The 9,238-nt window shown below is 37.7% G+C and overlaps 1 protein-coding gene across 1 annotated transcript; it reads left to right on the top strand.

Moving 5' to 3' along the window:
* Nucleotides 1–758: 758 nt before the first annotated feature.
* On the top strand, nt 759–8,509 carry HIGD1A (HIG1 hypoxia inducible domain family member 1A). The gene is made up of 4 exons (XM_053713756.1): nt 759–921; nt 6,589–6,696; nt 7,183–7,317; nt 8,171–8,509. The coding sequence occupies exons 2-4, from the start codon at nt 6,594–6,596 to the stop codon at nt 8,218–8,220; spliced, it is 288 nt and encodes a 95-aa protein (XP_053569731.1). The 5' UTR covers nt 759–921; nt 6,589–6,593; the 3' UTR covers nt 8,221–8,509.
* Nucleotides 8,510–9,238: the final 729 nt, after the last annotated feature.

Here is a 9,238-nt window from a genome sequence, read left to right as displayed (position 1 = left end):
GCTACATAATTATATATGCAAATACCACACATGTTAATTAGCACAACCAGTATTTTTGCCAAGTGGCAACCCTGTCTGTCAAGGCTGGTGCACAGCATATCTGCGTATGTCATTGAACAAGCAGCAGCTTCTACATGAAGCATAAATACCAACAGACATATATTGCAAAAATACTCTCATTCAAAACTGAGATGCTTATATGCACATTTCTATGCCCCCCTTAAAGTGTATAGCTGTGCAAATGATCGACCCGTGTTAGCTTGCTACAATATAATGCAATTACCTAGTATATAAGCTACACATAAGATTGTACATTCGGATCTAATGATGACATGTAAACTCCACAAAATGCCCCTCTGTACAGCTGTTAAGCAGCTACACACACTATGAGCAGCGGCACGCTCTGTGAGGATGACAATGCAACAAGAATCTACAGGGTGTGCCAGACAAAAAATCACGTGCAGCAGAATCAGATCTGGTCTCCAAGGTAACCTTCCTGTTCGTCACACTTCCTCCCTACAGACATACCTAACATGGGCGCCGAGCACTGCTGCGCAGCACGTAGCCATCCTTTGCGGATGCCGCGCTCACTAGACAACGTTGAACCAATGAAAGGAGCTTACGTCATCAATTCCTTTTAATATGAGGAATCATGGGAGTTGTAGTTTAACCTCCACTTCTATATTTTCTAGGTATTTGTGCGCTCGGGTATCGATTACGCATAGTAGCAGGTAAATGTGACTGTGGGTTTACAGCACCATAATAATAAGGTGGTGTGTAACAGATGACCTAAGGCCCAGCAGGTTCCAGTGTCACCTTGGTGACGTCAGCTTACGCCCGGTGACGTCAAGGTGCTGGTGTGTAAGTACAGTGCACGCAGTCTGCAGCGGGAGTTCAGTGTGAGCAGCATTGGTAAAGCAGGTGAGTGTAATGAGGGGTTTTGTCTACTGCTGGCCAGGAATGTGTTTAACCTTGAACTTGCGGTGTCTGAAATTCTAGCGGTTTCTTTTTGATATTCTTTGTGTGTCATTTTATATTAAATTCCTGACTATTCTCGTTTTTAGATCAGCGTTATGTAAAATAGTTTCTGGTTTTAATAGAGCATCTATTTGTTGAGCAATATGAGACTTAATTTTATGTGGAAGAGGAAGATGGGGCCTAATGGTTTTTTGGTTGTTTTTAGGATATCTGGGGCGTTATATACTTTCTGATACTAATCAATAGTGGATGATGAGCATTTCATATATTTATGCCAAAAAAGCTGAAAGGTTAATTTTTTTTTAACCCTTTTATAAAACACTAAATTGTGAATAATTTGGTATCTGTTGTGTGTATGTCTAGCTGGTCCTGTAGAAGTGATGTGATGGGGGGGGGGGGGGGGGGTAATGCTGGTGTGCTATGGGGGGGCAAGTACATCACTGATGTGTACAAGGCCATTTTGACAAATACTAAAATAATTTTCTAGTCAACATTGATGCAAAAAATGTTATTGGATATAGGGCAGCACATCTCTGTGTGCCAAACCAGTCAACTATTTAGAGTAAAACTTGTATCTAGAGCTGATCCAACTGGGATGGCAGAATATCTATATAGTTTTGAATGTTCTTGAAAGTTTTCTCAGTATGGTGCTTCTGTATATAAAAAATCAGTTGGTAGCAAAGTAGTTTTAAGCCTTTCTATTACTAATATTTTTAATAGTCTGGCAGCTATAATGTTACTTTTGTACTTTTTTTTTTTTTTTTTGTATAGCTAATGAAATTAATGTCGTCGTCCCCCCCCCCCCCCTTTTTTTTTTCTTTTTTCTCTCTCTCTTGCTAATCACCTTTTATTCTAGTGTAGTAAAGCCTCCTTGTGCTCTTCTTGACACACAGTACATCCTTATTAATGTGTAATATGGGCTTCATAAAATAGTCTTAAAGGTACATACAACTCAAAATGATTCACATTGAGCATATCATTTTAAACCACTTTCCAATTTTGCTTTAATCAAATTCTTTGTTTTCTTGATATCCTTTGTTAAAAAATAAGCAGAGGAGCGTGCACGTGTCCGCAGCACTATATGGCAGTAGATTTGCAACAATAATTTACAATAGCAAAAACACTAGATAGCAGCACTATTTTCTGCCATGTAGTGCTTCAGACATGGGCTCACTACCTATCTATATATCCAACAAAGAATACTGTGAAAATGAAGCAAACTTAATAATATAAGTAAATTGGAAACATTTTAAATATTTGTGTGATCTGTCTGAATTGTGATCGAACCATTTTTGGGTTTCATGTCCCTTTAAGAAATATGATCCCTAGCACTGCTCATCTTCATAGATGAGTATATTCATGTTCCAGAAATATAGGGGCTGTGTGTGAATTTGTTCTACCTGGGACCTATAATATAGGGGCTGTGTGTGAATTTGTTCTACCTGGGACCTATAATATAGGGGCTGTGTGTGAATTTGTTCTACCTGGGACCTATTTAATAAGCACTAGCTAATATTAAATGTTTTCAATGTTTGCACAAATGTATCATTTAAATTAAATTATTAGATCATCTATAATTTCAAAGTAATACACCACCCCATGCAGCTAATTTTATGCCACCCTGCTGGCACAATTTTCTGTAGAGAACACTATTGCGGGTAAAGTCTGAAATTGGGTAATCCTAGGATTACCCAAGCAGCTCTGGGTAAAGCCTGAAGTAACAACATAAATCTACTCTGAGTGCATCGAGTCACTGCATATTATATCATTTTTTTATTTATTTTTAATCCTCTGTCTGAGGGGATTCCTTGTAAACCTCATTCCCCAAGGTTCACTTGGGGTGGATGCCAGAGGATCGGCAGGGCACCTTCCTTTAACCTCCCCTCCCCCCCCCCCAAGCAAAGGCAAATAAAATACTGTAGATGGGGGGGGGGGGGGAATTACACTACATCAGGCTTTACCCAGAGCTGCTTGGGTAATCCTAGGATTAACCAAATTTCTTACTTTACCCATGAAATATAGATGGCTATGTGTATACACCTCATATTCTGCTAGCAAAAATGTGTGGTTGGATTGGAATAGAAGGCTGTTACGTTTTGTGCCACTTACAATAAACACACATTTTGTGCTTTTTCACTACACCACACTGAATAACACTAATAAAATGGTTACCAATTTACTTTGTAACCGCTAGGTTGAATTGAACCAGATGCCAGTGCTGTGGAACCTATATATTTTTGGTAGCAGGGTGAGGTGATCAGGGCTCTTTAGATATCTTGTATTCTAACACTAGAGATGGTAGGTAAAACATAACTAAATTATGCACTTCCTGCAAGAGGAAATCAAAATGTCCTTAAAGCGATAGTAAAGTCCACATTAAACTTTCATGATTTAGGTAGGGCATGTAATTTTAAAACCACTTTCTAATTTAATGTTATCATACATTTGCTTTGTTCTCTTGTTAGTTGAAAGCTAAACCTAGGCAGGCTCATGCTAATTTCTAAACCCTTGAATGCCGCCTCTCATCTGAATGCATTTGACATATTTTTTTTCACAGCTAGAGGGCCTTAGTTCATGTGTTTCATAAAGATAACACTGTGCTCTCGCAGAAGCTTAAATACAAAGTAATTAGAGGTAAGATGTATATTTCTATAACCGTGTTGGTTATGGAAAGCTAGGGAATGGTAAATAAAGGGATTTTTTTTATTTTATTTTTTTTTAACAATTTTTAGTGTTTACTATCCCTTTTAAGGACCATAAAGTCTATCCCTGTTCAGAAGCTGCAGAGTTATAACGTAGAAAGTAATTAAATAACGTACAGACACAGAGGGCTTTATTTATATAGCTGTGAAGGCAGATTTGAAGCTTTTGCATTGCAGGTACAGCCTATAGCTAAGGCTATGCCGATTTGAAGTGGCTGATTGGTTAAAGTGATAGTAAATTTGTTAAATGCTAGGATTTACCAGTGTAACAAAAGTATAAAATACTTTATGCTGAAAGTTCCTTTACTTGTTTAAAGCATTCTCCGCACTAAGCTCCTCAGGCAGCCTGCAGCAGAATGCTATTTTGCTGTGAGGTGATCTTAGCCAATAGCGTGCTAGCTATCCAGCTTGGTGTCCGTTGGACTGCACAGCTATTTGCTAAGAGGTGGAAACATCACCTCACAGCAAAATAGCATCTGCTGTGGGCTGCCTGAGCAGCTCAGTGTGGCGAACGCTTCAAACAAACTTTTAGCATGTTTTATACTTCATGACTGAAGTGCCCTTTATTTGTTCCACTGGTAAATCCTAGCGTTTGGCAAATCCTAGCGTTTGTGATCACTTTAAGCAGGAGCTGCATTGCATGTGCATCTACTTGATCACTGGTGGGATGCAGTCTGCTCACCCCAGTCCATAAGCAGACAGGTTCCTTAGTCAGGAGCCTTGTCTGCCCAGGCAATGATATATATTAGTATTGTGTTGGTACGAAAGATTCAGTTGTAGTTTAGCATCCAAAAGGCTTAATCGTGATTAGTAGAATTGCACTTCAGAGAAGTTCATATATGAAATACACTTCTGGCAGAAGGTTATATATGACTACCAGATCTAAGGTAGGCCAATGGCCAGCACTGATATAAGACAATACGGTTAGTAAATCACAGCTCCTCCTGCTTGTATGGTAAGTGTTTCAGTTTATTGAATGGGGGGGGGGCTTACTGCAAGTAAGGGGTTGGAGAGAGAGAAATAATTTGTAACCCTTTACCATGTGTGAACCAAATCTTGAGGATTTAAAGACCCAGATGTAGTTTTACCTCCTGCATGACAAAGGGCTAACCTCACAGCATTGTGCTATAGTCTTGGCTTAGCTCACATATGGCAAATGTAATCCACCTTTTGTTAGAGATGCCTGCACCTACTTGTGACATATATACAGACAGACAATAGATTGCAAAACATTTATACTTTTACAGGATAATTAAAATATAAAGTTTAATGAAAGCAACGCAATATAACAATCAGCACAGAATGTGTACTTCCTTGTACTTCCCATATTTGCATGGCTTAAAGTAACATGAAACCCAAAATTGTTTTTTTCATGGTTAAGATAGAACATGCAATTTAAATGGCTTTTCAATGTACTATTATCACATTTGCCTCTTTCTCGTGGTATACTTTGTTGAAAAGAATACCTAGGTAGGCTCATGCGCCACAATTCATTACTGGGAGCTAGCTGCTGGTTGGTGACTGCCCATATATACCTCACCCGATGTGCTCAGCTAGCTGTGCACTACTGCTCCTTTAACAAAGGATACTAAGAGAACAGAGCCTATTTGAGAATAGAAGTGAATTTGAAAGTTGTTTTAACTGAATCATGGGCTGCATCTATGCACTCTGCTGCCTTGCATTGACAGTCTGTTGAATCCAATTAGGTAGTGAGTCCTTTGTAACTAGAGAAGCCTTTTAATGCAGCCTAGATCGTGATGCCGTCAGTGGGCAGAGATTGGCAGCCATTTCAAAGTGAACAAACAAAATTCATTTAAATTTTTTTTTTTTACTGCTGCATGATATAGAAAGGAAAGCCCAGTATCTAAAAATCTTAACATGGGCACTTTAATTCCTTTAACTTATTCTGTCTTGTACTGCATATCACATTGCAGTTCATTAGAATTTATCCCCCCCCCCTGTTTACTGTAAGGATTCCTGGTACTTCTAGTAAAAAGGAATGCACATTATATTGTGACATACCACTCTTGTGACACCATATTTCAAGGTCATGCAGCAGTTTGAGTATTGTACACAGCACAGCTTTACTTGGGCTTGTGACAGTTCTGGGTATGTGTTGGACAAGATGTTTTGTGGCAATGAGTCAAATCTGCTCCACTGACCTGGAAACATTCTGTTCCAAAAATGTCTCACTGCAGTGTACTACATCATTGTGATGCAGTTTAGTCTGATAAATGTCCCACTTTATCTGTAGTTGGCCTATTAAATGCTGTAATAACTTGCGTTTCTGCCCAATGCATCCCATTTAAATGCTTAGCATATTGAGGTTGTTGGTGGGTGTTTGTTTGTTTTTTTTAAGCAGGGACATAGGCTTAGGGGCCGGCCCATTTCTGGTGCACTATGGCAGCCAATTTGCATGAATGTTATCCATTTTCAAGAGTACTAGATAGCTGCACAATTTCCTGCCATGTAGTGCTCTAGAGGCTTACCTAGGTATCCAACACAGAATATTATGGTAACTATAAATACATTTAATAGAAGTACATTGGAAACTAACTATATATTTTTTTTGTTTGTTTGGGGGGGGGGGGGGGTTCATATCCCTTTAATCAAATTAAACACATCCTGTGGATTTCTAGGTGCTCTGTTGCATTGTCATAATTCTGTGAATAAGGGTTTTGGGCAGAGGCCAGTTCCTGTACTCGGCTTTTCTGTTGCTTCAGCTCTTTGAAATCTTCATGGTTTTACTGCTGTAGGCAAAACCATTACCCAGAGCTCTACCCTTTTCATAGTTTTGTAACTTTATAGTACTGCATACTTACAGCTTTTTATTAACAAAACCACATCTAGGGATTTAAATTGTTTGCAATAACTTCTTACTCCAAAAACCTTTAATTGTCCTTTTCAGACAACATGGCTTCTGAATCAGGAGATGCCCTACCTACTTTCGAGGTGCCTGACAGCCAAACCTCTAAGTTTATCAGGAAGTCTAAAGAGTCTCCCTTTGTACCAATAGGTAAGATGTGCTTTATTTTTATGGAACCCAGAAGGAAAGTATGTAATCTTGTCTTGACAAATCCCAGGAACCAAGGTCCCTTGAAGTTTACATTGGTCTAAATTCCTTGCATTTTACATATCACAGTACAAGTGTGCATTATATTCATAAAGAGAACATCTGTTTCTCTGCACATAAATGTTCCTGTGCTTTTAACTGGAGTATTTTGTTACAGAATAAACGTTCTATGATAATAGCTATATGCGTGTAATTGTTAAAGGCCTAGATTGTCTCATTTTAACAACTTGTGTAACATTTGTGACAATATTAAAATGCTGGAATTGTACCAATCGGTGAGTTTAAATTTTTTTTTTTTTTTTTTTTTTTTTTTAATGCAGATATTTTTTTTTTAAAGCTGTAACAGAATTTGACATCACTGTTCTGCACCAGTTTACTCTGGGGTGGAATAAAGAGAATCTATACTGATAATCTGATCTTTCTTTCAAGGCATGGCTGGATTTGCAGCAGTTGTAGCCTTTGGACTGTACAAATTGAAGAGCAGGGGGAATACAAAAATGTCTGTCCATCTGATCCATATGCGTGTGGGAGCACAAGGATTTGTTGTTGGAGCCATGACGTGTGGTAAGTACTGTGGTGTCCTTTAATTCCCCAAACACAGACCTTGTATAGTTAGAGCTGTAAACATTTAGTTATAATTAATTCAGGGTAGCAGTTTGCTGCTACAGTGTGTGTATCTCTGGCTATCTCGTCTCACCAGGTTCTGTCTGAAGTGACAATACAGCCTGCGTTATCATGAATTGCTATATTAACATGCATTATACCTGCTCTAATGTAGGAATTTATTGCAATTTAAAACCTAAATTTAACTCTGCTCTCCCCCACAAGAAGTGGAAAATGTTTGTAACCTTAAAGGGACACTGTTTTTTTTTCTCTCCTTTTGAGATTTAGAGCATGCATTTTTAAGCAACTTTCTAATTTACTCCTATTCTTCGTTCTCTTGCTATCTTTATATGAAAAAGGCATCTAAGCTTTTATTTTTTGTTTCAGACTCTGGACAGCACTTTTTATTGGTGGATGAATTTATCCACCAATCAGCAAGAACAACCAAAGTTGTTCACCAAAAATGGGCCTTGCATCCTTTCATTTCAAATTAAGATACTAGGAGAATAAAGAAAAGTTGCTTAAAATGTCATGCTCTATGTGAAAGAAAAAGTTGGGTTCAGTGTCCCTTTAAATTGCAGGAAAAAGTGGCAAGACGCAATTTTCCTATAATTTAACTTTTACTTTTTATTTTTTTTTTATTATTTTTAAAGTTGGCATTATCTTATTGTTTAAAGTTTTTTTTTGTTTGTTTGTTCCCACACCCCCACTTGCTAAGTATATTTTATTGTGAATTAAGTTTAGTGTGTGTTCTGTTCACTTACCCAGAGTGCAAGCTTTATTACATTGTGTGGTTCTTTCTCTTCCCATACAGGTGTGCTGTACTCTATGTACCGAGAATATTTAGCAAAGCCCAAGGAATAAGAAGAAAGTTGTCACAGACACACAAGCCGCAACCATGGACCTCACATTGGGGTTGATCTTTAGTTTAACAGCACCTATTCTGTTAGGGCTCTGTACATCAGAGAAATGACAGCTTTAAGGGGTTAATTTCACTTAGTGGTATTTAACATTAGTCCAACTGCAAAATGTATCCATTAACTGTCTTGTTCCCCTTTCTTGAGCTGTTAAGGCACTAATAAAATATTTATATAGACATATTTTTGTTTTTTAAAAAATATTTAAATAAAATGTGGACAATAGAATCTCTAAATCGTTTGCAGTAATGAGTGTTTATTTAGGATGGAAGTATTGCCTTAATATTGGCCTGATTATGGTTGTTTCCTGTTATTGCTTCATAATCTGAACCTGTTCACTGAAATGAACAAGACAACTGTATATTCCTTTATGCATTACCTCTGTGCACATGAGGAAAATACAGGTCATGTCTACTTAGTGTGTTAGTGTAATGATAAATCTTTGCTGGATTTCTTATTCGGAGGCAAAAAGAACAGTTTTGTGAGGGACATGTGACTTTACAAAAACTCTGACTCCTATTTTTATGGATCTATTGTGTAGTTTAAAGTGGTTGGGAGTTTTGAAATGAACACTTAAGCATATTTGTCTAAAAAGGGATGCAGCATAGCTGTAAAAAGCTGACTAGAAAATCACCTGAACATCTCTATGTAAAAAAGAAATATATTTTACCTCAAAAGTTCCTCAGTAGCCACATCCCATTGAAAAGGACTTCTAAGCAGCATATCAGTATGTCTGTCCCGGTACAGCTAAGGGGTTGAGCCTCGTTCACGCTCATGTTATATTTTTTTTATTCAGTTTAAAGGAAGTTTACTATGAAATCTCATGAGATAACAGTAAGAGTTCATGACCTCAGCACTGTTGATGCTGATTTGGCTGCAGTTCATTTCTTATATATATATATATATAAGAAGTAAGTGAGTTGAATCCAGCACCATAGGTTTTAGTAAAGTTTCTTTCCCACCTG

The sequence above is a fragment of the Bombina bombina genome, chromosome 5 (genome assembly GCF_027579735.1).
Source record: "Bombina bombina isolate aBomBom1 chromosome 5, aBomBom1.pri, whole genome shotgun sequence".
Taxonomy (NCBI): domain Eukaryota; kingdom Metazoa; phylum Chordata; class Amphibia; order Anura; family Bombinatoridae; genus Bombina; species Bombina bombina.
This window is presented reverse-complemented; position numbering and strand designations above follow the sequence as displayed.